The sequence below is a fragment of the Astatotilapia calliptera genome, chromosome 7, assembly GCF_964374335.1.
Source record: "Astatotilapia calliptera chromosome 7, fAstCal68.1, whole genome shotgun sequence".
NCBI classification, from domain to species: Eukaryota; Metazoa; Chordata; class Actinopteri; order Cichliformes; family Cichlidae; genus Astatotilapia; species Astatotilapia calliptera.
Window position 1 is genome coordinate 61,421,030 of NC_137428.1, and position 26,334 is coordinate 61,447,363.

General features: G+C 41.7%; 2 protein-coding genes across 12 annotated transcripts; one reads left to right on the top strand and one right to left on the bottom strand.

Moving 5' to 3' along the window:
- Positions 1 to 204: 204 nt before the first annotated feature.
- On the top strand, positions 205 to 3,614 carry LOC113026924 (F-box/LRR-repeat protein 14-like). The gene has a single exon (XM_026176218.2). The coding sequence runs from the start codon at positions 1,110 to 1,112 to the stop codon at positions 2,319 to 2,321; it is 1,212 nt and encodes a 403-aa protein (XP_026032003.1). The 5' UTR covers positions 205 to 1,109; the 3' UTR covers positions 2,322 to 3,614.
- Positions 3,615 to 4,360: 746 nt separating this feature from the next.
- LOC113026925 (ELKS/Rab6-interacting/CAST family member 1) lies at positions 4,361 to 25,383 on the bottom strand. Of its 11 annotated transcripts, XR_013910629.1 has the most exons (23): positions 25,195 to 25,383; positions 23,258 to 24,022; positions 22,945 to 23,133; positions 19,802 to 20,093; positions 17,611 to 17,738; positions 17,421 to 17,498; positions 17,176 to 17,331; positions 16,024 to 16,191; positions 14,339 to 14,506; positions 14,101 to 14,238; positions 13,851 to 13,991; positions 13,338 to 13,478; positions 13,039 to 13,232; positions 12,489 to 12,500; positions 11,761 to 11,896; positions 11,512 to 11,643; positions 11,232 to 11,288; positions 10,473 to 10,633; positions 10,130 to 10,277; positions 8,884 to 8,979; positions 8,607 to 8,685; positions 7,392 to 7,577; positions 4,361 to 6,993 (listed from the first exon to the last, which is right to left on the bottom strand). XR_013910629.1 is itself a non-coding variant. In XM_026176220.2 (22 exons), exons 2-22 carry the CDS (start codon positions 23,801 to 23,803, stop codon positions 6,856 to 6,858), a joined length of 3,402 nt encoding a protein of 1,133 aa, XP_026032005.2. In that variant the 5' UTR covers positions 23,804 to 24,022; positions 25,195 to 25,381; the 3' UTR covers positions 4,361 to 6,855. The 11 variants fall into 11 exon arrangements, 8 of the variants coding, with proteins under 8 accessions (XP_026032005.2, XP_026032004.2, XP_026032011.2 ...); XR_013910631.1 differs by lacking the exon at positions 11,232 to 11,288 and having other exon boundaries at positions 17,421 to 17,495; positions 25,195 to 25,382; XR_013910630.1 differs by lacking the exon at positions 11,232 to 11,288 and having other exon boundaries at positions 25,195 to 25,382.
- Between the last annotated feature and the right edge of the window lie 951 nt (positions 25,384 to 26,334).

Below are 26,334 nucleotides of genomic sequence, written 5' to 3' on the forward strand. Positions count from 1 at the left end.
ATCACTTCATTGTGATAAATTAATTACTGAATTGGAAATGGACAAATTTAACTCAAACATAGTTTATGAATAATTTCTGACCCCTGTTTTTTTGCTGACTGACACATCTATTTTATTTGCAGCCCATAGCACATAAAAACAACAGAAGGTGACCTGGTCCTTTTAGAGACAGGCACATTTACAGTCCATGCATTTCAGAATACATGAAAAACTGAAAGGAATGTTTTGTTGTGTTAACATGGTATTTTTGGAAAGTAGCAAATTCTTTAATGGTGATTGAAATGTGACCAGAACTTGCAAATCGATTATGATTAATCACTTCGATCATGACACACTGCTCTCCCCTACATAAGCTGCTTTTGTAAGTTAAAAGTATCGGCATTGGTATCGGCAATGCTGGCCCTGTGGTTACTTGGTATCGGATCTACCTAAATTTGTAGTATCGCAAAGCACTATTGAGTTTGTTGGGGTTTTTTTGTTTGTTTGTTTGTTTTTTAACCATACAATCTTATTTTAAAAAGAAAAAAATGTTCATGGATCCAGTAGGAGTCGCTAGTCGCCGTGCGCTAACAGTTGGTTTATTCATGGGGGAGATCCGGGATGGAAATGCCAAAGAAGATAAAGGAGCCGGGCAGCTGTCGTTGTACGAGAAAACAGCGCGAGAGATAAAAGTTCCTACACAAGAGAGTTTAAGCGTCGCCATGAGCTGGAGTAAAGAATAAGCTGTTCCGGGCGTCTTGGACGAACGGGCTGTCCGACTTTGAAGCTCTCAAGTTTGGACAGCTAGCTGACGCTGCGCCGCTGCTGTTAGCCTAGCTTTGCTAGGTAACTACTACGTCTCCATCTCTGAGTCTCCTGCCTCTGTCTCCACCTTGTCAGCAGTACCGTGCAGCTAGTGGTCATTTTGCGTGCTCTTGTTTTTTATTGACTCTAATAGAGCATGTTTCTTTTTGTCATTCTACACTTGAAGCTGTCCGGTAGCTCGTCTGTATGCTAGCTGACGTTAGCTAACGTTTGCCGGGCCAGACAGCAACTTCGGCAGCAGAGTTTCGGGGGAGTATTGTCGCTCACAAGCAGCCTGTGCTGCCAAAAGGAGTCCGCCTGCAGACATGTTTGAAATGGAGACGCATATCTCGTGCCTTTTCCCGGAAATCTTGGCCATTATTTTCAGTTACCTGGACGTTAAGGACAAAGGGAGAGTAGCCCAAGTGTGCACGGCCTGGAGAGACGCGTCCTACCACAAGTCGGTGTGGAGGGGGGTGGAAGCCAAGCTCCATCTGCGGCGAGCCAACCCGTCTCTGTTCCCCAGCCTGCAGACTCGGGGCATCAAGAAGGTTCAGATTCTCAGCCTGAGGCGAAGTCTGAGTTACGTGATTCAGGGGATGCCGCACATTGAAAGCCTTAACCTGTGTGGGTGTTTCAACCTCACAGACAACGGTCTCGGACATGCCTTTGTGCAGGACATCTCATCCCTGCGAGTGCTGAACCTCAGCCTTTGTAAACAGATCACTGACTCCAGCCTGGGAAGGATCGCTCAGTACCTCAAAAACCTGGAGGTGCTTGAACTCGGGGGATGCAGCAATATCACCAACACGGGCCTGCTGCTCATTGCCTGGGGCTTGCACAGACTCAAGAGCCTTAACCTGCGTAGCTGCAGGCATGTGTCTGACGTGGGCATCGGCCACCTGTCTGGTATGACCCGCAGTGCAGCGGAGGGTTGCCTCACCCTGGAGAAGTTAACTTTGCAGGACTGCCAGAAGCTCACCGACCTCTCCCTCAAACATATCTCAAAGGGCCTAAACAAGCTCAAAGTGCTCAACCTCAGCTTCTGTGGGGGGATATCTGATGCGGGGATGATCCACCTGTCACACATGACCCACCTGTGCAGCCTGAACCTGCGGTCGTGTGATAACATCAGTGACACCGGGATAATGCATCTGGCCACGGGCTCCCTCCGGCTCACCGGGCTTGACGTCTCCTTCTGTGATAAGATTGCTGACCAGAGCCTGGCTTACATTGCCCAGGGGCTATATCAACTGAAGTCTCTGTCTCTGTGCTCTTGTCACATCAGTGACGATGGCATTAACAGGATGGTACGCCAGATGCACGAACTCAAGACTCTAAACATTGGACAGTGTGTGCGAATCACAGACAAAGGCTTGGAATTGATAGCTGACCACTTGAGCCAGCTGACAGGGATCGATCTGTATGGTTGTACTAAGATCACCAAGAGGGGCTTGGAGAGGATAACACAGCTCCCGTGCCTTAAAGTGTTAAACCTGGGACTGTGGCAGATGACCGAGAGTGAGAGGGTGAGGTGAAAGCTCTCCTGTTCAGTCCACATTTCAGAGGAGACTCTGCTTCCATTCTTAAATTTACCTTCTATGCTGCGACTAAAAACGAGGAGCCGGACTCGGCATTCATCACTGGAATATTGTTCACCTCTGCTGCAATACTCTGACTTTATTTCAGTCTTGTCCTCTCCTTCCTTAAAGTGCCCCAATTATGCTCATTTAGAGGGTCTGAATTTTTTATTTTAGGGATCTACCAGAATTTATTTCATGCTGTCATTGCTGCTCAGGTTGCATTGACCTAGCCCTCCACAATCTGTTGCCTGATTTTAAAGAAAAAGAAAGAAAAGGCTTTAGCCACAGTAGAAACGCATGCTTTTCAACTTTCTAAGTGATTGTTTTGTTAGAGTGACAGCTGCTTTAGATTAGTCTAAATAGTCTCCACTATTTTATGCTCAGTCTGCTGGCTAACATCAAAACCAGAAAAATTTGGAAACAAAAGAAGCTTGGTTGTGAATTTGTATTAAAATATGGTGTATATGTGCACAGAGTAAGGATATGAGTATTTTTAAAATGTGATGTAAATTTCAGAGGCAACAAAATCCAGAATGAGGTATTTCGGTCCAGCAGCAATGTTTTCTGTGGGAAAAGAGAAACTGTATTTGTTATAGACAACACAAAAAAAGGATGAGGGAAACCACCCAAAGCATAATAGGGGCACTTTAAATCTCAGCCTGTGTACAGTTCCTACTGTCTAGCTACCTCATTCATTGAACACAGGAGTGCCTGCTGTTGCTAAATACTAGATTAGAGTTTATATTTTTGTGACGCACATACCAATGGAGATTTTGATTTCTCTTTTTCATCCTTTTTTTTTGGTTTTCTGAGTAACAGCTAGGCATTTAACTTTAAACAGAAGTGCTCGAGTGCTTGAAGTTTTTGTAATAGATTTTGTTTGTTTTTTTTCCTTGTTTTTTTTATTTACCTGTAACATTTTTTTTTTTGTAATTGAATGACTAAAATTTGTACTTCAAATTGAAGTGGGTGAATCACTCCTGTCTTTGTTTACCTATGTTTAGTGGCCTCCCTTTCATATTACTGAGGAAGTAAGTTATGTATCACGTCTAAGGTTTATCATCACATATACAGTGAGGTGTAGTCATTAGCAACTACCAAGACTATATGCAATACTTTCAACTGGCGCTTCCAATGATAACACCAGAGTATTTCTTTAAAAAAAAAAGAAAAAAAAGCAGTAATTTAAGATTGTTTTATATTCATACAGGAGTGATATTTATGAATAAAGAGGACAAATATGTTTGATTCTTGTCTCTTATTTGTAACAGCTGTACCAACTTTGATTAGGTGTATGATTATAAGCTTTTATTTCTGTGGTTTGTACAGCTTCTATTGGCTGTGCAGTATGTTTGATCAGTTTTTGGTATATTTCTATAGTATAATGCTGAGTTATATCTGAAGTTGGCATAATACAAATGCTGCATAGTCAAATTTGTTAACTGCTATGGTCAAAATCTGAACCACAGAACATGCATTTGATGTATTTCAACAAAATATATTTATTTTATTCCTTTTTGAAGCAACCTAACTTTATTGTGGACCAAAGGTGAAGTAAACCTACCACAGCCTTCAGACATGGTCAAGATGACCTGCTGAAGTTCAGCCTGAGTATCAGAAGAAGTGTCTTTGAATGTGGCATGGTTGTTAGTGCCAGACGGGATGGTCTGAGTCTTTCAGGCACTGCTGATATACTGGTATTCTCCCCACAAAATCAGAAAGGTCCAAAAAACAAAATACCCTATGGGTGAAAATGCCTTGTTTATGTCAGAGGTCACAGATTATAGGATGGCAACAGGATAATACGCACTAGTTACAGCTAAGGTCAAACAAAGGACAGATGTGACAGCTACACTACATGTCCATTATAAGTCTTTATTTTCTTCTGTTAGTCAACTTCCCTCCTCTGTTTCAAAGGTAGGAAGCGATTGGAAAGGAATCAAAAGTAGGAATTTAAAATTAAAGGGGAAAAAAAAGCCCTCATAACAAGAAAACAAGGCTTATAATTTATTTATTTACATACATACAAAATCCAAATAACTCACTAACATGTTGCTTTCTTTTTACACAGTTTGATTCTTGACATGAATAAACAGAAGGCAGTACATCTGTTATACAAATGCAAAATAAAAACTAACACCATGAACTTTGACAGAAGCCCCTTAAGCAGCTCTGTGTTCCACAAACAGGAATTGAGAAAAAGAAATCATTAAGGCAAGGGCAGGGACACACAGGCCAAAGCAAGGGGGGGGGATTCTGAAAAATGCTTTTTCTGTAGTGATGACAGGTTACAGATATTAAGGAGAATTTACTGAGCAAAAAAAACAAGCATCCAAATAACATCTTCCAACACAGGGGGGTGTTTTTGTTTTTTTGAAGTACACCCTCCCTCTCAAATATACCAGTAAATTTACAACATACATAGAAATAAAAATAAAAAAAATCACCCATTTTCAGACGTATACTGGCGCAGTTTCACACTGTTGTGTAACATTGTGTTTCTCTTATGACAGCAGAAGAGCCAGGCGTATTTTTATCCGTCAGGCTCGGTCTGCCTTTGACATCAAACAGCCAAAACCATTGACATAAGAAAAGACAACACTGGAATCTCAGATAATACATTTACATCACCCTCTGGTGAACGATTAGAAATAAAAGTAAGAAAAGTACTCTTCCCATCACACAGTCACGGTTTGAAACATTTGTAGTTCACACATTATTTTGACACAAGTTTTTTTTTTTGACACTTCTTTCCTCCATTTCTGCTGAGGACGTTAACTCGACAGTCATGTTGTTCAGAGCAGCTTGCCCTTCAAGATTCTGTGCAAACATTCAATGCATATCGATACAGTAAACATTTTATATATTTATATATGTGTTATATTTATATATCTCTATTGAACGCGACTTTCCGCAAATTGTGGCAGTACTGTGTCACACGCGCGCGCACACACACACACGCACATTTTGTCCTGCAGACAAAATAAGACACAATGACAACTGCACTGCTTTAACTTTTCCAATATATATATATATATATATATATATATATTTTTTTTTTTTTTTTAAGAGAATGCACAACACCTTCCACCTAGGTACCTTTATTCAGTCACTGCACATGTTAAATATCACGTTATTTACAAACTTATCTAAAAAGTCAAAATCTGCTGAAAAGTGACCTTTCTGGAAATGTAGATGCACTTAGTAATTAAAAACCACAGCCCTGAAGAGTTCAAAAAACACAACAGCAGAGGCATCGGTCGTTTTTGTCAGCGATTCAGTCGACAAACTTAGGATCAGGTGGGCTTTGAGTACCATCTAAAGGAACTTTGGATGAAGACTGAATGTTCAGATCGTAATTTCTTACATCATGCCTTAGCACCAGTATTACAGAGGAATAAATATCCCTGCGTTAGGTCCAGTACTTATCTCTGTGCATGCTCCAAGGCCACTAAAACGTTCGCAAAACAAACATTGCATACCCTATAAACAAGTGGACAAGTGTGCAAAACCATCTAAAACTTATTAATCGTCACCAATAATAAAAAAAGCTTCTTTTTTTTCTTTTCTTTTTTTTTTTAAATCCTCTCTCTCATCTGTTGAGAACATACTAACTAAAATCTGACCTTTGTTTTATGTCAAAGGTCAGGCCTTGACTCCCCCTCTAATGACCCAGCCACAGACGATGACAGTAACACACCTACATCCTAATCCAAGCTACGTGGACAGACCCAAGGCTTTTGAGAATATTAATGTTGCATTCAGTGTTACTATTCAAGGACCAAACTATTACACAGATCCATGGTTTACCCACTGGGCCCAGCTCCTCTCCGCTCCCTCGAGATGTAGCAGCTCCCCAGTTCTCCAAGACCAAAAAAGTGCTTTCCTGTCCAGAGCAACAAATAAACTTACTACTTCAACTTGAAAGTTCTGTGAGAGAAATCCAAGGGGTTAAAGACTGAGATCAAGCCGAGTGCTCCTGTTATCAATAAAGCTATCTAAGGAGAAAAAGGTTGGCAGTATTCTCCGTTGTGCGTAACTATGTGCAAGTCTGCTTTTTTTCCCCCCTCCAAATTCACCCATGTTCAGTTTTTAGTTTCCTTTAAAAAGCAAAAATCAAATTAGGGGTGTTTGCAAATGCTACTTATTTTGCAACAACCGATAGTGTGCTATTGTCTGCCTGACAGTGATGAGGTGTGCACGTAAAATCTATCGGCGGCTGTCGTTACCTGTGTCAAGTGCCATATTTAACAGCACGAACATCCCTAATTTAATTTTGCCAGCCTGACAGATTAACATGTGGGACAGGAAAGCACCCAGAGGTCCTGACAGTTTGTTGCAGGGTAGAATGAGGGACACGAAGAAGAGGAGTCCAGCAAGATGTGATAATGCCCCCTACTTTCTCTTCTCTCCAGGAACCTTTCACTTTTTTGGGGGGTGGAGGTAGGGAGACCTGGACTCAGACGGGTTGTGTCTGAGGTCAGAGTTTTCAGCAAGACTCTTCGAGGGCGTTGACGACCTGCTCCAGGATATCAGGGCAGTAGTCTGCAATCTGCTGGAGAACAGAGTTGGCATATTCCTGCAGCTCTCCGCTCTCCTTCTCACACACCTCCAGCTCCCGCTCCAACTGCAGGAGAAAGGGCAGGAATAGCTTTTTAATAGCATTTGCATTTCTACACAGCCATCAGCACAATTCACAAAAAGGTGCATGTTTAGGTATATCTGAGGTTAAAAGAGGGTTCTTAAACAACACACAGCTGCATCTACTCCATTCCTCTTTTGTCTGTGATCAGTTTTCCCTGCTGCACCTTTTCCATTTCCTTCATGTTAAGTCATGTTACTGCACTGGAAGTGTGTTTGTTTGTCTCTTGAACCGATTCCCTGATTTCCTCTTTGAATTGCCTCGCCACCAATAAAATCTCTCCAAAAGCATATTTTTAATGCTCCCGCAAAATAAAGCTTAATATGTATCAAAGAAGCGGCTCAGAGATGAATGTCACGATGACTTAAGAGTTTCTTCATTACCTGTTCGGCGCTCATTTTCTGGAGGTCCTCCTCCCAGTCTTCAGGGTCGCTGTGGTGGTAGTGAGCGGGCGGCGTGAGCTGGCTGAGGATGCTGGGGTCTCGATCGTGGCAGAGGTCTGTCAGGTGGGCGATGTAAAGTTTGAGCTTACTGCGGTTCTGGGACAGGGCTAGAAGAGGGGGTATCATCTGCAAGATGTGAGGAAGAAGAAGTGAGAAAGGCGATTTGAAGGAAATGGCACGAAAAAAAAAATTAAACGATAAAATTTACCCCGGTTTAAACGGTTGAACAGAATGAAAGGAACCAAGCACGAGACACCACTTGTGTTTAAAAACAAAGAAAGCATAAGCCTTGACATGCATGCCCATCACCAGCTCATATGACAGCCAAAATTCCTGCTAAACCCCTAAAGCTAGAAAAGTGGTTCCCAAATAGTGTTTCAAGCCATGCTGAGATACAGCGAGTCGAGTCCTGATCTGCCCCGCGATTTTATGACGATTGGTTAGAGTAGCAAAGCACTGTACATAATATAAATAATAATGATAGCACATTATAGCAGAGCTCAGTACATCTGAGCAATTTCTACATGTTTGATTTATAACAGCTAGTCATGACAAATAAGTACAGCAAACTAACCACTAACAAAGGAGAAAAACGGTCAGCAGACAGTATCATTAAAGCCTGAGTGAATGGTGCCCAGTGAGCCAAGAGAGGCACTTAGAAACAAAACATCCCTTCTGAGAGAAGCTTGGCTGTGCCATAAGAGTCTGGGCGTTTTTGGGGGTTTTTTTGGTGTGTCTTTGGCATTTAAAAAAGAAAGAAAAAGAAAGCCACTCTGACAGAGTAAAGATTTGTGCCGCTAAACAAAGTGTCCTACAAAGCAAATAACTAAACCACTGATTAGATCAAGTTTAAAGCCATTATCCAACACCTGTTTGTCTGAGCCAAACGTCAGAAGCCAATCATTAGCATCAGACCAGTGACATGCAAAGCTAAGCTGCTTTCATTTGAAGTGATGACACTCTGGGCGCACGCACACGCACACACACACACACACGCACACACAGAATTCCCCACCCATAAAAAAAAAAAGCAGTATATGAATGCTGAAGCACAGGATGAGTTTGTGAGGAGAGATGTGCATCAAAAGCACCCCACAGAGAAATGGAAGACAAGCAAACATGCCAATGGAGCAACGGCTTTTCATACAAGCTCACCCTTCTGAACAAAATGGCTGAGAGAGAGGGGAGGGGGTGGGCAAAAGGTTGGCTACGCCCAGATACCCTCCTCGTCATCCTGTTAGCCACAAGGTAAGCCAATTGCAGCATTAGGAAGGAACATCTGGTTAGTGTGCAAAACAGACAAGAAAAGTAGCAGCAGAAAACTTCCGAGTTTTAGAGAGCAAGCCGTGAGTTCAACCTTACTTACAGACGTGGCCACAAATCGACTGAAGAAAAATTTAGCAAAGCAGTTTATGGCAGTTAAGAAAACTACCTGATCTGGAGAGGGTTTGTGATTCGTTTGGTCAGGTGCAGTCTTCAGATGGTCATCCTCGTAGTTGTCGGCCATCAGCTTCATCCTGTTCTGGGTCTGCAAAGTGTTAAAAACATCCAACTAAGATGAAGAGGAAATCGTAATTATGGCCAAGGTTTTATAGCTAACTGCTGAAATCTTGGGAGTACAGCCTGAAAACAAATTGTTAACAGGATAAATCTAATCTTACTTCATCATTTAATGAACACTGCCTGGCTCAGTTTTCACCACTGTGCACAGACGTCATTTGCATGTTATTGTACACACACACAGATGCGTGTGGAAACAGAAGGTGCACCAGGAAGTAAGAGCAAATGAGTTTGATTTACCATCTAAGACGACATAGTTTCTCTTGCTATTTACACTCATTGAATTCCTCTCCCTAGATCATCTCAGATTTGTCCCAAGAAATTCCAAAGATTCAGATGATGGAGATGCGACATCAACTCATGCTATGCAGGGTTTGATAAAACAGGCAAGTTCAACATGGACAGGCTCCAACAGGCATTTTCAGACTGGCATATAAAAAGAAACCAGTTTGGTTGACAGCGTGTGTTCAGTTTAACCTGTAGTTATTTCAGTTTTTGCCAAATTAAAAGTAAAAAATTTAAAGATATCTGCTCCTCACAGGTAGAAACACTACAAGCATATGCAAGCACAGTGAGGAGAGACAGGAATGTGGGGAGACAGAATTCTTTGCCACACGTCTTTCTCAACTCTAACCCGAGCTGCTGCATTTCAGCCATTTGGCATATGGTCATCTGGCACTGGCATCCCAAGCATGTGATTTCAAAGACTAATTAACAGATTGAACTAAGATGAGCTCTAACGTGCACATCTGCTCAGTAATTATTAATGCCACAGTGCTTTTAGTGTGAAAGTCAGACCTAAGTATGAGTAGTAGTAGTAGTGAAAGAAAGGTAGAGCCATTCACTTTAACTAACAATACATGGTAACACCCGTTTCTTTGTGCTTAAAAACACAGCTGCAGCACATTCTAGACATAGACAGTTTTACTTCTAATCCATCAGTTTCATAGAGCTTTTACTTTTTATTTAAAGAAAAGATCAAAATTATTCCCCCATCAGTCCTGTGAGGATTTATTTTCCTGCATATAGCAGCTGGAAACCTGGAAAAACTTCTGGTACCAGCGTTACATCTTTCACTCCATCACCCTCTCTGTGAACACCATCAGCCCCCTCCTCACCTGCTGCTTGAGCTGCTGCACCAGTCTGTCTTTCTCCCGCTTCAGCTGAGCCACTTCGTCCTGGGTCTTCTTCTTCTTAGAGGATGACAACTCCAGTAGTGCAATGTTAGCGTCTTTCTCGCTAATAGCCGCCAACAGCGCCTCCTGCCTGTTAGGTGGAGATGTAACAATGTGGCATTTACCCACAAAAGTAAATAGCTCGATTATCATTTATTATTCATTGCACAACATTAGCCTGCCATCTGGGAAAAGCCAGAATTGGATGACATTTTACAAGATTAAGGCGGTGATCAATAATCCAGAGTCTATGCAATCCCACTGTGTGTGTGTGTGTGTCTCTTACTTCATCTCCAGCACCTCCTCCAGGTGTTTCCTGCGCTCGGCTCTCAGGGTTGTGAGGTGAGCCTCTTTCTCACACAGAGACTGCTGAGTGGAGGCCAACTTAGCCCTCATGGACTCAAGCTCCTGCTTCACCTTCTCCATGGCCCCCAGCAGCTCCTCCATCTGGGAACACCGACACACACACACACACACACACACGCACACAAACAGCTCAATGATGATTGGAGTGGATTACCTGAAATCCACCAGGGAAAAGGATGGAGCTTTTTTTTCCAGAAAAGACACTGGATGATTTGTCAGTCTCTTATAAGAGGGAGGGACAGCAGAATTCACGTGGTCTGATGGGAAGGACTAGGGATCAAGACTGGATTTCATTTACCTGTTATTTAATTTAAACAGGCACTACAGTTATTCCTTATTAAACATTTACTTAATCACAACAGACTAAACAGGGGAATTAATGAATAATTCATGCTCGAAGTAAAAATGTACTTGGCTTTGGATTTCATTAAAGTGAAAACTTTAATGAGCATCGTTTTAAAAGCAAACAGCAGGTAAACAAAGGCGCATAAATTACATGGGCTGGAAACAACACCAGCACATTTCACACACATGCAGTCCCTCCAACAATTACTAAAACTTGACCCATGTATCCTGTGCAGGGTTGTTGCATGAGACTGCATGAACTGTAGAGGTGTTGCTTTTATTGTGTCCACCCCCTGTAAGAGTCGCTGCTCACTGACACATACTGGGCTCATACCTTAGACCACTTAAAGTTGGCGAGGTTGGACTCATGCATTGCTTTGAGTGAGTGCTTCTGAGAGGCGGTGTGTAGCGGAGAAAAAAACAAAACAAGAGAAAATGACAAGCAGAGATGAAAGAAGAGGAAGTAAGAGGACGGACAGGCAGAGAGGGAGAGAAAGGATGAGCGACAGCACAGTGGCAGCAGAAAAAGGCGACAGAGGAAGAACTGCAGTTTCTTTTAACCGTGCGGTGCTGGGTCATAAATATTGCTTTGCTATATTTGTGTGTTTGTGTACCTGTTTCTCCTGAAGTGACCTGGCAGCCTCCTCCTGTGCGAGCACCATCTCTCGCTCAGCAGTGATTTGAACGCTCTCTCTCAAGGCCTCCTCCAGCTCCTCTATGCGCTCTGTCTTTTGGCGTAAAGTGTCCTTCACAGTAGAAGAAGGAAGGAGATGTCAGATTCGCCCAGTTGTACCCTGACTGAGAAAGGCAGTAGCATTCCTACAGAATTTGCACAGTGCAGATCATCCACAGGCAAGCCTCACCTTCACCTGCTGGGAGTTCTCAGACAGGTTGTCTTCCCTCTTCCTGGCTTCCTCCATAAGTCGAGCATTCCTGCTCTTCTCCACCTGCTCTTTGTGCTTCAGTGATGCCACCTTCTTCGACTGATCCTTCATTTGCCTACAGGAAGTCAGTTACATTAGATATTCTATTTGGAGCAAGAGGACAAATCAGACCTCATTTTGGGCTCCAGTTCCTCTAGAACAGTGAAAATGTGTCTTACACACAAGTGAACAGCAAGCATTTTCAAGATATAGCGCTGTATTTTACCACTTTGAGCTTACGGATGCGTGACACAGATGGCTTATCCATAACTAAATAAAGGAACTCATGCAAATAAAGTCATGGGACCAAAAACAAATATTGTATATTAGGTATGTGCTTGATGACTCAGACATTCCCACGTTACAATTTCTAGGTCATTAATCGTTGTACACCAAGTAAATGTAGTTGATTCAAATATGGACATAAAGAGGTATAATTTGCCATTTTAAACAAACATTCACAATCTTACAGACTTGCTTGGGTGAGATTTCAGGCATCATTTTGACTTTGAGTGAAAAAACAAACAAACAAACCCAAAAACAATAAAGCAAAAAAGGAAAAATGAGCCTGAGCAGAAGTAAGAAAAAGACAACTGCTTGCAGCTCCACAGGAAGAGAGAGAGAGAAATGTGTCAAGGTGAGGAGGAGAGAAAAGCATTGTCACTAACCTTGAGGCCAAACTGGCGGGGTGGGAAATTTCCAATGAAAAGACAAGAAAGCAGTAAAGAGAAAAGCAGACTCAGACTAAGAGAATAAGCAAACATGGAGAACAAGACAGAAGGGGTTTCACTCATAAAATATCAGCTCACGGATTATGCAGCATCTTTTCTGGATCTAACAAGGTCATGTTACACAAAATAATAATAAAACAATTGCAGGAACATGAAAAGAAGCTGCCTGTTGCTGAGCATGTCAACACTGAAACAAACCACCTCACAAAACCTCAAACACCAGCTTTCAAAGCACTCCTGCCAGGATGTCAAATGGCAGAAAGCCAATTTAGACTGCTTTTAATGTGCCAGCCACAACAGTCTCTACAGCGATACCACGTCAGATGTTTACATCGCATGTGACGAACAAAGGTCAGAAGTCCCAGAGACAAACTGTGGACCTACATTATACCTCATTAAATACTTGTTATACACATTTATATGGTGCATCCACCCTTGAATATCCACCACATGTACACATGCACACTGACAAGATCCACAAACCCACCTCTCCAGCTCACTGATCTTTTTGTCTTTGTCATTTTTCTCATTCTCCATTTCTCTGAGTATCTCCAGGAGGCGGTCCACTTCAGCTTGAGCTTTCCCAGAATCCTCTCTGTGGCGGGCCACTTCCTGTTCGAGGTTCCTAATGCGCTCAGGCAGCTCAGTGTTGGCTTGAGCTTCCAACGCTGCATTCTGAGCCTGATGGAGAACAAAGGCTGTAGTTTAGACATTTCAGGCCACGTGAGGTGCCTGAAGCTTTATTTAATGTATTTGTATTTAATACGTATTTAATGTATTTCTCACTCTCTTAAGTTGATTCTCCAGTTTGAGGCACTCTTCCTTCTTCTGTTCCAAGGCAATCTCAAAACTCTTGAGTCTGGAGTCTTTCTTCAGCCCTGAGGAGGCCAGGGAGGAGGCGTGCTCCTTTAGGTCCAACAGAGAGGTCTGTGTGTGTACACACACACACACACACACACACACACACACACACACACACACACACACACACACACACACACACACACACACACACACACACACACACACACACACACACACACACACACACACACACACACACACACACACACACACACACACACGTGAATCCATTCCAGCTTTAACTAACAGAGCATCAGACTAAGAATACATTAACACCAATGCAGGCATCCATGCCTCAGTGCAAAGTTAGGACTAACAGGGGGGAAAAAAACAACAAAAAACTGATGCCCGTGTCTGACAGCACTGTTTTATTATATTAATAGAATCACAGTAAACAAGAGTTTGCCTGTGTGTTTTTTTGCATATGTTTCTCACCTCTCTGTCTGACAGGTCTCCCTGCAGTAAGCTCAACCTTTCCTTCAACTCTTTCAGCTCCTTTTTGGTACATTCAAGCTCCTCCGTCTTCTCCCGGTCGTCTCTATCTCTCTGCTCTTTTAGACGCTCGATGATCCGCTCCTATAAAGAGGTGGAGGAAAGAATCAAGCAAGATTCTTATACAGATTATCAACCAACATTTGTTTATTAATACAGATGGACTAATACAAGTCTGCAGAAATTAATCCACCTTTTCTGCAAGAGACTCCTCCAGTGTTGTGAGAGCAGTGTCAGTATTGGAAGTGTCAGCCTGCAAAGACTTTACTCTCTCCTTCAGGCTGCTCATCTGCTTCTCCTTGTCCCTCAGTTGTTCCTGCAGGTTCTCGATCTGCAGTGAAAACACAAGTAACCATCAATAAAATTGATCTTGCGTTGGACACATATTGCCATTTCAAAAATAAGATTGCACTATTCTCTGTTAACGTTACCTTCTTCTGAAGCACATTGATCTTGCGCTCCTTAACCTCCAGCATATCCTTAAGGTCGTGGATTTCCCCATTGAGGGTTCCCTTCTCCTCTGACATTTCTTGTATCTGCTTGCTCTTTTTATTCAAAGTTGCTTCCTTCTCTTCCAAACGCAGGCGCAAGGCATCCACCTAGATAGACAAGATGGGTTAGCAGTTTACGGACATGAACTACAGACGTGTCCTGCTACAAGTTAAAAATGAGTGTGGACAAAAGCAAAGATTTAAACTTCTGAGGAAGATTTCAGAGCGGTGTTGTGTTTCTGAGATAAAAAATACTATTATTTTACTATTTCCATGTCATTGTTTATTCAGTACCTATCAGTGTTTTGAGATACGAGGTGTGCCTGTTTATCCAGATTAAAAAAAATAAAAATCAAGCTTGGTTCAGGAAAGAAAAAAAAAAAAGAAGCTGCACAGTCACCCAGTTAAATTATGCAATCGGTGTGAATGGTTATGAGTCCGGTGTGTAAAGGCCTCCACAGTCTATACCAGGGGTCAGCAACCTTTAACACCCAAAGAGCCATTTGGACCCGGTTTCTACGGAAAAGAAAACACTGGGAGCCGCAAATACTTTTTGACATCTAAAATGAAGACAACACTGTGTATATTGGTTTTTACCTTTATGCTTTAATTAATTAAAAAGCTGAACTCAAATTATCCATGTAGCAAACAAAAACTGTGAGCCGTCATCCCTTCTGGGCTATCGGAGTGTAGCGGAGCCTTGACCAGAATTTTAAAAATAATTGGAAAAAAGCACTATGCTCCTAAAAAATTAAAAATAAATATTAAGTATCTGCATAATATTTATTTTACCTGGTTAATGTGCTTTGCGGGGCGTGACGTACCTGAGTGGCATCCGCAATCACGCCTCACCGGCTTGTTCTCTCTGCTGTTGTTTGTATGTGTCGGGCTGTGAGCTGCAAAGCTACAGCCGGCTGTGTGTGTGAAAAGTGGTCAATAAAGAGATGCTGAAGAGCATGTTCATGTAAACATCGTTGGGTCTGCCGTGATATGTTTACAATCGGACTTCTGCTCCTGAACCTCTGTGCACAGTGCATGCTGTACGATCGGGGCTGTACAAAGTCACTTTCCTCTTTACGCAGGACTGTAAGCTGTTATCTGTGAGGCGTGAGCGGTGTTTGTTTTTAGCATAGATCATGGTGGAGAATAGTTGTTCACATACGTATGTGGATCCGAAGATCGACACTCCACAAATTAGGCATACTGGTAGGCCACTCTCGTCAGAAGTAAATACAAATGAATCTGCCCAGGCATCATTAAATGTTGTATTTTCTTCAGATATTTTTCTTTTCTTACATTTCTCCATACTTGGCCTACCTGGGGTTGAAGGTCTCAGTAAATGCACGTCATTTCGGCAGGTATACTGGCTTCCCTGAGTGTGACGCTTATTTTGAGCGACGAAAAATAATAAAATATAACTTTATTTTTATTTTTATATTTCAAGATCAGAATAATCTTCCAATTTAGAACTAACACAAATAAAATACACTTCAGTTAGATTTATTTTTCCAAACCATGCAGAGCCGCAATATAAGGACTAAAGAGCCACATACAGCTCCGGAGCCACAGGTTGCCGACCCCTGGGCTATACCAATACAGTGGGTGAGAAAGTATGGATACTCTACCTCCGTCTGTAAGATGGCAGCCCGCTGCTCTTTGGCAGTGAGGGATTCCTTGAGGACTTCAATGTGTTGCTTGCTGTCTGAGAACTGGTTGGTAAGCGTCTCCAGTTTTGTCTGCAAACCGAGCAGCTCGGTGTCCTTCCTGGAGAGGTCCTGCTTCACCTGCTCCATCTGAAAAAAGATTAGCCCGAGCGCAGAAAGAAAGAGGAAGGGTTGGACTAATTGTAAAATGGTAAATTGATTCTTATATAGCGCCTTTCTACTGGCGGAGCACTCAAAGCACTGTATACAACGTGGCTCACTCACCCATTCACACAATGACTTTCTATCTACCAATCACAGACATTCAAGTTGGGGTTAGTTTCTTGCCCAAGGATACTTGGCATGCAGATCAAACCTTCTGATCAGTAGATGGCTAGCTCTACCTCCCGAGCTACTAGGGGTGGGGGGAAAAATCGATACTGTGTAGTATCGTGATATTTTGTTTGCTAATAACGTATCGATACAGGGACAGCAGAAATCGATATTTTGTTACAAAAAAAGTTTTTGTGGACTGGAACATGCTCTGACTTCAGAGCATGTTGATCAGCTCCTTTTTCTGAGCAAGAATCCTGACATTCCTTCACTGTCCAAATGTGTTTAACTTTTTTTTTGGCAGCAATAAACATATTTTATTTTAAGTTTAAAACTTTTTTATTTAATGTAAAATTATACTTTGTTTTAATTTACTTTCAAATTCTTCAGTTGCTAAATGGGCTGCATAGTTTTCATAAATTGCATAGTTCAGAATAGCTATAATTGTACCAGATGGTTGCATTCAGTTAAGTTGGACTAGACTGTAATACAAACCGTTCAGTTTGTCAACAATAAAACTGACTGAAATGAGAGAAAGACTGAGTGTGAGACTTTGATATTAGATAAAATGAATATTGATAAAGTTTACCTTTATGTACAGAATCTCAATATCGCAAAATATTTTTTAAAAATTGCAATAATATCGTATCGTGCGTTAAGTATTGTGATAATATCGTATCGTGGGATGTATGGTGATTCCCACCTCTACAAGCTACAGCTACCGTGAGAAAAAGGTAGTTTCTAGGGTTTTATGTGTGAACACAAAAAAAAACCCATAAGAATTATTACACAGTCTCTGACCTTGTTCTTCATGAACTTTGTGTGACTGCGGTAAACCTCCATCTGCTTCATCTCTTCTTGACGCTCTTCACAGCTCAGAAGTCCATTCGATTTCAGCATTAGCAGCTCCTCCTCCATGTCCCTGAGGCTCCGCTCCATTGAGTTGATTTTTGCATCCTGGAGTTAATGGAAAAAGGTTATCACCAATAGCATGTTGTCACCAATACACTATAAACACACACACATTTCTCTATCTAAATGTTCACCTTCATGTCAATGACAGTTTGTAGGGCCTTAGTTTTGGTGGACTCTGGAGTTCCTTCATACCGACGGTGCAGCTCCTGCTGTGTCAGATGTAAAACACGGTTGATGAATATCGATATCTTACCAATCAAACCAAATATGATGGAAAGCCTTAAAAGTAATGCATGCCAAAATTAATAAACTGGAGATTACCTCTCTCAGAGCAGTGATCTCCCTGTCTCTCTGGTCCAGCAAACTCTCAAGGTGATGCCTGTGCATTTCTGCATCAGCCAGTCTCCTTGTCCTCTCCTGGTCCTCCTCTGATGCCTTGGCAGATGGTCCTAACACAGCAAACATAACAACTTGTTACAATTCTGATGTATGTAAAAAGACTATTATGAAGTCTAGATGTTTACAACAGCCAATTGTGTTTAACTCTCAGAGACAAACAAAGAAACAAAAGCACACAATTGTTTAGCAGGTAAGGATATCCGAGGATAGACTCTGCACATCTACTGTAAAAGAAAAACCAAACAAACAAAGCACACAACATTGAACCTAATGGGCAGTGTAATTTAACTTACTGAACCCCTGAAGCCTTAAAAACCTGCCATCCTAAAAAAAAATCAAAAAAAAATCAAAAAAAAAATCATAGCGAATGCTGAGGGAAGTAGTGTGCAGAGGTCACCAACTTTCTGCAGAGTCAGTCACTACAAACCTCCAAACTTCATGCGGCATTCAGATTAGCTCGAGCTTCATGGAATGGGTTTTCATGGCCAAGCAGCTGCATCTAAGCCTTATATCACCAAATGCAGTGCTATAATGCATGCCGCCATTGGACTTTAGGGCAGTGGAGATGTGTTCTCTGAAGTGATGAATCATGCTTCTCCGTCTGGCAATCTGATGGTCTGGGTTTGTGGATGCCAGGGGAACGGTACTTGTCTGACTGCATTGTGCCAAGTGTAAGGTTTGGTGGAGGGGGTATTAGGGCATGGGGTTATATTTTAGGAGATGGGGTCAGCACCTTAGTTCCAGTGAAAGGAACTCTTAATGCTTAGTACACCAACACATTTGGACAATTTCATGCACCCAACTTCGTGTTTGGAATCATGTTCTGTTGCAGCATGATTCCACAGCAGTACACAAACCAAGGTGCAAAAAGACACAGATGAGCGAGTTTGGTGTGGAAGAACTTGACTGGCCTTCAGAGTCCTGACCTAAACCCGAGAGAACACCTTTGGGATCAATCAGAGCGGAGACCTCAGTGTTTGACCTCACAAATGTGCTTCTGGAAGAACGGTCAAAAATTGCCATAAACACACTCCTAAACCTTCTGGAAAGTATTCCCAGAAGAGTTGAAGCTGTCATAGCTGCAAAGGGTGTGCTGACATCATATCGTATGAACAAGATCGTATGTGTTTGAAAGCAGACAAGTGAATGTTTTTGGCAATATAGTGTAGTTTCTAGCTCTAAAAACAAGCACCAAAGGTAGAAGTGCCTTAAACCTGCCTATCTATTCTATCCCTCCAAGCAAATTCCCCCTTAAATATTTCCCTTGTAATTACTGTCATCTATTAGACTCAAAAGGGAGGATAAAGCAGGATATGAGTTGCTAACCTGTGAACATACAGTCATCTTCAGATTCGCCGCCTCACTCATGTCCAGTTTAAAAACAAGATGACGGTCAGTTCGAAGACTTCCCAACAGAACTTTGTAACTTTGTTAAGCAACAGGTGACATTATGGAGGTGACATCCATCTTTTACATACAGTCTGAGTGTTTCACCGCACCTGTTATAGGACACCAACCGTTCTGGGGACTGGCCTGAGTGTTTATACTGTGCAAAAAAAAAATCTAGTTATGATTGCCCTGTTAAAATGAGCCCAGAGTGAGTACATATGTGACAGGAGTTTAAAAGAAAGCCCCAAAACTGCTGAGGGTTCAATGGGTTTAAGCTTTTTCTGGAAGGAGTTTTAGGTTTCTTTTAATTTCATGTACCTTTGGGTTCTTCAGATTTCATGTCCTTTGTATTTACACCCTAGGGAAGACGGCATGCAATTACTTTTTAAAAACACCTGAGCACAGGCTTGGAGTGTCTTTAAGCTCCTGCTTGAGTTTAAAGGAGAAATCATGTCTAGAAAATGGAGCAGTGAATGCCACAATTGACCTACAGCTGTGTGAGCATTAAAGGAGCTGAGGAAAATAGGCTGGGACAAGTGGTAACCTGAGACCTACTGAGTAATAAAATGTTAATGGATGAATATGATTGGCCTACAGTTTATTTGTTTCCTAGTGAACCCTATACATGAACCAGAAGACATGCAACAAACAGCTAAACAGTCATTAATAATCAATCAACTGTAAACTTCATTAAACTATTTTGGTTTTTCCTGCTTAAACCCACCTTTGCTCTGCAGCATTTCCAGTAGTTTCTTGATGGACTCATCTCTGGCTGCCAGGGTCTGCTTCTGTGTGTCAATCCTCAGCTCCATCTCCTCCAGGGTCTTCCGAAGAAGGAAGAGCTCCTTGGCCTGCCTCTCATGCTCACCCTGTAGCCGTCGGTAGTTCTCCTCTGTAGGTTCGGATGTCAGGGCCAGGTCCCTTCCTTGACTAGCAGGATCTTGCTGGAGCAGCTGGTTCAGGTCCCTCTGGATCCTTAGCTCATCTTGGAGAGCCTGAACAGTCATCTGGAGATGCTAGGGACAGAGGAGAGACACACATATAACTGCTGACAATTACTGGTTCTACTCTTTGTTCTCTAGCCTTTATTGCAAGGCTATTTATATGACAAGGGAGACGAGGTGAAAATTTTATTGATTTTATGAATGATGCACGGGCTACTTTCTGGGAATGGCTCCTGGTAGAGTATTGCGTTGCATCCAGCCAAACAAAAACTAATCATAACTGAAAATTCAGCAGCGCCACAACTTATAGATCCAAAACATGGAGGCTTTCTGAGCATTGTTGCAATTCATGGCCAGAGAGAGAGATGCAAGTGGTGAAACACAATAAGCCCCGTATAGTATTGCATTGTTTGTGGCATCTGACGCCACAGACTCTTGGCAGAGTTGCTGTGAGACAGTAACACAAGGCTGTGTTACACTCTGGTCTGAACCAGCTGCGAGCATTTTCAGATGACAGAACAAAGAGAGAAGTCAGTGTCTGCCTCCCTTCGTATCTCTCCATCCTCCACCTCCCGCGCCCCCTCCCTTTCCTTCCTTTGTTATTCCCTTCTTCTCCTTCCACCAGCAGTCTACACTCCTTCTCTACCTCCCTCTGATACTCTCACCTCTCTTCTCACTAACCATCCCTTTCCATCACCCTCTCCACCCCGTGACTAAGGCTGACTCACTGCTGTGACTGCACCGATCCACCCCCCCGACACAACAGACGCACACACATGGGGAGATGCATGTGCGGACAAGAACTGACACACACACACACACACACACACACACACACACACACACACACACACACACACACACACACACCTCCCTTCCTCAGCCCCCATATTCTCACTCTCTTCTGAGAAAAGACAAGAGTTAGGTGTCTGAAAGAGCACAAAACATTGCGGTTATATGATGCACTTTCTAAATTGATATAACAAGAAGTCAACACATCATCTACAGCTTATCTTCCACACTGGATAATGTGATACAAACATTTTGTGTAACTTAACTCTGTGGCACCGCCATCACCACATCCAATAATTAAACATCTTTGGCAAATCTCACAAAAAAAGCAGCGTTTAATCAATGCGGCAAGGAATCATTAACAAGAAATAACTGGTGATTATTCTATTATTATCTGACTTAATGTAGGGGATGAAGATGGTCAATTCACACTACAACATATGGCAGTATATAACATTAATATTACAACAGCAAACAAAACAGAGGAAGAACAAAGCAGAGGAAGACTCGCCTGTGGTATGAATTGGGAAACACTGTGTTCAAATTCAAAGTAATCCATTTAAATATATGCATAAAAATGTAGACATCTGCTTAAACAGCTTTACATGAAACTTAAACAAATGCCCTCCAATGAGGACCTGAAGGGAGGCAGCTTACTCTTACAGACAAAAAGCAAGTAGCAATAATTTAAATCATATGCTTTTAAAAGCAAGACAGGTTTCAAGTTATAGTTAAGTAGCATTCCTCTCATTTTTCTGCAAGCGGAAAATCATTCACACCACCTACACCTCACAATTTTTAAAAGCGATAACTAATTAAAAATATCTATGGTTAAATTTCTGGCAGTTTATTTTCTCGACAAAACTAAAATCATATTCAGTCAACCTTTTTTTAGTTACTCTCTGGTCACCTCCTTAAAATGGCTCCACTTTAAGAACCACCAACGTAAAGTTATCTTTAGGCCTAAGACTAAGATCTACGCAAGTAGTAGTTAGGGTTAAGGTTATAGTAAGTAAATGTAATAAGCGTAAGTTAATGCAAAGAGTCAGTACACTGCTGTGTGCATGTTTGCGTGTCCATGCTTTCCATTGCACGTGTGCCAGTGTGGGAGGCGGAGGCAGACATACAAAAGCAGACATCTTTAAATTAAAGCACTCGCTGATTACGCAGTGCTAGTCAGGCATTACTGGGAATTAGTCCAGAGTGTGATTCTGTGACTCAGCAGGAGTGAAAACAGCAAATTATACAGGTCTGCCCACCCATTAAGAACCACAGTGAAACAAAGACGATGCCTCTTCATTAACGAAACCCAATTTGCACGAGCCCAACAACCTACCGTAGAGTATTTAAAAAGACCTTATCTGCACTTATCCAATTACACTTTTAGATTTTAAACCATAGAACCATCCTATGCAAAGTTTGTCGACACTACACTTATTTATTAAGAAAGAGGGAGTCGAGACAGAAATACCTGCTTAGATGAACTCCTATTTAACGGTGCCAAAATATGTACGGTGTATTGCTATATACTTAGTTTTAACAGGTGTAGGTCACAAAGGTGTGATTGCTTCACTAAAATGTTGACAAAAAATTTAAAAAGAGAGATTTGATAAAATCTTCAAATTGCATATATGCAGTATGTGATGATTAGTGCTTAGTTAAACATCTAAACACTAGTCATTACATACTGCATAGACGCAGTATTAGTAAATTGTAAATTGCACTATTTGCAAAGCCCTCCTTTATTATTGCTACCTTTTGTAATGTTCTCATCTCTTCTTTTTTTTTTCCTCGCACATTTTTCATCCTGTTCCTCAGATGAGACTTCCACCCTTTTTCATCTAAAATGCACAAGCATATAGCTGCATATAAGAGGATTAACTAGATGCTCAAAAACTGTCACTAACCTATGCAGAGAGAGAACAAAAAGAGAAAAGCATTTGTACTAAAGCGGACACACTGCTTGAAATGCTTTTTTCCCCCCTCCTCAAACATGTTAAGCTCTGGAAGTTTGGCAAATCTATCCAGACTGAGAGACATCATATGATGAAATTAGAGGGAAAACCCCCCAAAACAAAACAAAAAACAAAACAGAGGCTAAAAGTCTATTTAAGCATTAAGCAACGCTCACCTGTGCTTCATCTTGAATAACACGATACTGTTCCTTCCAGACGGCGATCTTGGATGCCTCATCTTTTCTGAGAGCTCGCTCCTTTTTTAATTCTGGACTCCAGAAGGTCTTAATAGAGTTCATGGAGGAGCTGAGTTTGCTTTCCTTAACTTCCACTTCTCGCCGCAGCATCTCATTCTCCCGCAGAACCTGAGAACGCAGGATAAATGGTAGGTACATGACAACCCAACATATGACCGGTGAATGCCATAAATTAACCTCTTCATCAAAATTTCAGAATTGAGAAAATCGTGGGAAAAAACTGGCAAAGTACCTCTTTGAGTTGGGCCTGCAGGTCAAGTATGGTATTGTCCCTTGCCTGCCTTAGAGAATGGGGCACTGTGGAGGCCATGTGGTGATCTCCAAAAGCTAGGGCATCTCCAGCCATCATGCCTGCTGGTAGCACAGCATTGGCAGGCACTGTGGTGGAGATATTAGGAGTACTTGCTGCTACAACTCCACTGCTGCTACCTCTCGACCCATAAGTCACCCTCTGTCTCCCCATGGTGGTCACTGTGCCACCAGTTTTGGGAAGGTGGTCACCTCCCATGGTGACCTCATTGTCACTCAGGTACATTGGTCCTGAGGTGGCATACGCAGCATTGAGGGACTGGATGTTCTCCATTGAAAGGGTCTTGCCTCCTGCTCCTCCAGGACCTCCCCCACTGCCTCCAGTGCTGTTGGTACGCCGGTGCCCCATCCGAGGAGAACGGGGGAGCCGAGGGGAACGGCCAGATCCCTGATTACCAGTACCACTTCCATCTCTTCCTCCGCTATGGTTTGTATCCCCTCTGCCAACAGAGCGAGCACTACCGTACATTTTTGACTAAATAGAAGGGAGGCACTACCAAATCTGAAGAACAACCCTTAGTATCTGGTTATATCGTTATGAATTTTACTAGTGTTAGAGATCCAGCTTAAACTGGTGAGCACAATGTTCATGATACAACAGAGGTCTGAAACACTCCACTCTCAGGGGTTGCTGATGCTAACAGACCTCAAAGATAAACTAGCCACTGTTACAAATGAGGACATCAATCTGCAAAGAAAACACAATTGTTCCCAGTTAACTGCATAGCAACAGCACACAAAATAACACATGAATAAAACAACTGAATGCATGCAAAACTGAAAACAGAGTACCAGTACAGACTGAAGGTTTCACTGTCTTAACTGAATACCTTCCTGCAGTACAGACAGTTACGCAACTGTACACAGTCATGTCTAAGAAGAAAATTCTTCTAGTGAAGGGTCCTTTGGAGAGAAATCTTTGCTCTAATCTACTTGAGGCCAAAGGTAGAAGTGATTTTAGGTTAGCTTTCAACAAAATGTTAATCTTGTAACAAGTACTTTCAGGTCACAACCATATAATTTGCACATATAGTCTAATGTTACAAGGTTTTGGTAGTAATGTAATGTGTCTAAGTAGTCTGACGTGTGTGTGTGTGTGTGTGTATACATACATACATACATGTATGTATATATGTCCACCACAGACATTTATCTTGAGTGTGTTTGGCCTTGCTAACTGCTAATGTCACGTTAACACGCCGGCTAACAGTAAAGCATGACACTTGTGCCTTTAATGACGCTTTAACCCCGTTTGTTAGCTTCTGAGTTTTATATTCCATTGTGTATTTTGCCACCAAAATAAATGCTGGCTCTCCGATTCATTCTTCTAATTTGCTATCGCTATGGATTAAAACTAGCAAGGGAGGGAAGGAGGGGACTGTCCATGCTGGACATTGTGGGGGGAAAAATGTCTGAGCGTGAAAATTTGTATACAAACGGAAATAACAGTTTGTCAGATAGCTGGGTAGATGTTTAATGTGACAAGTTAATCGTAAGTGTCGTCAAAATGTGACACGTTTAACGGGAATCAAAGCTTTTTTTCCTTTTTTTTTTTTGCACAATCCCATCGACTCCGTACGGTGTCTGCTTTGGAGACACCCATATCAAACCATATCCATTTTCCTTCTCCTCAGCTCAACGGTTTTTCATTTCAAGCTACGGTTATTCATTCACCGGTTTACATATATGTAGCTGTGATACTGCTAATTATAAAAGAAAGGGAAATACGACAAACGCTTAACGTTAGCTCGCCGTTACATATGGAGGCTAGTATATCCAATTTATGTGGTCAAGAAGAACCTTTTTTTTTTCTCGCTAACACAATAGCCACAGAGGAGAAAAACCCTCCGAACAAACTACCTTTGTCGTTGTCTGGTAGAAGCCAAATCCTTGTGGATAGTGGATCCTCTGTCAAAAATAAGTCAGCTGCAAAAATCGTTCATTTTACGTTAATTCCTCGATAAATGTCTATCAGATTTTCCCATCTTTTCACCAGCAGTACCAGCGGCTCAGGAGAGCCAGGGCGCCTCAGTGACGTCAAGCCTCCGGCGCGCGTTCACGGCGGCCTTCCTCGCCACGCTTGGATTTTAAAAGCGCGGTCACGATTCTACGTTAGAAGGAGGGGACGTGGACAGCAAGAAATTTACCGACATCTCGAAAAATACAAAGCTTTAAATGAACATAAGGACAGAAGTCAGAGGTGAGGGGAGTATTTTGAACTTAAATGCAATGAACATTCACATAATAATAGGAAAAAGTAGTTTACCACCATTTGATAAAGAATCGGTCCTCCTGATATTAACAACAAGTATTATTCAGATATGAAGGTATGATGGGCTGATGATAAACAGAGCATTTTCATTTCGAGTGAAATTTATGAAAGCAAATACATGTGGTAGGTTTAGGGAGTAATCACCAGCAGGGGGCAGGGCATACCTGCAGGAAATGTTTTAATAAAGAAACGTTAATAAAAAAGAAAATTGCAACTCTTCAATTCATCTTTCCCATTATGGTTAAAAAGTTAAATATAGCACTTTATAGGCTGCTATTGCAACAAAAGACTAGTGATCAGACTGTTTCTTTCTTTATCAAAAGAGATGTTTAGGACAATGTAAATGGTAAATGTGTAGATTGAATATTACAACTTTATTTACGTATAGAGCTTATACTGTTTATATTATTTTGCAAAATGTTTTAAAAGTCTTACAGGTCATAACCATTTTAGTGAGAATAAAATCCCTTAAAACAGAATACTTTGTGGGTTTATATTCCCCCCCCCAAAAAAAATTACCTGGAATGTCCCCAGGAAATATCGTGTGATGTCTCTTTTAGGTCACGTACAAACGTGACCACAAAAGCTGAAACAAATCTCTATTATAACTATACTTATTACTACATATTTAAGAATATAGGCTAATTTATACAAGAACAATATAAAATGAACTATTAAATATAGTAGCAACTAGAAGTATGAAAGTGTGTGGGATAAGTCGTGTTTTT

Coding starts and splice junctions, on each gene's coding strand:
- LOC113026924 (XM_026176218.2), top strand. CDS start 1,110: ATGTTTGAAATGGAGACGCATATCTCGTGCCTTTTCCCGGAAATCTTG.
- LOC113026925 (XM_026176219.2), bottom strand. CDS start 23,803: ATGTACGGTAGTGCTCGCTCTGTTGGCAGAGGGGATACAAACCATAGC. Junction 16,192..17,175: donor CAAAGTTCATGAAGAACAAG/GTCAGAGACTGT, acceptor ATCTTTTTTCAG/ATGGAGCAGGTGAAGCAGGA. Junction 11,644..11,760: donor AGAACTCCCAGCAGGTGAAG/GTGAGGCTTGCC, acceptor TCTACTGTGAAG/GACACTTTACGCCAAAAGAC.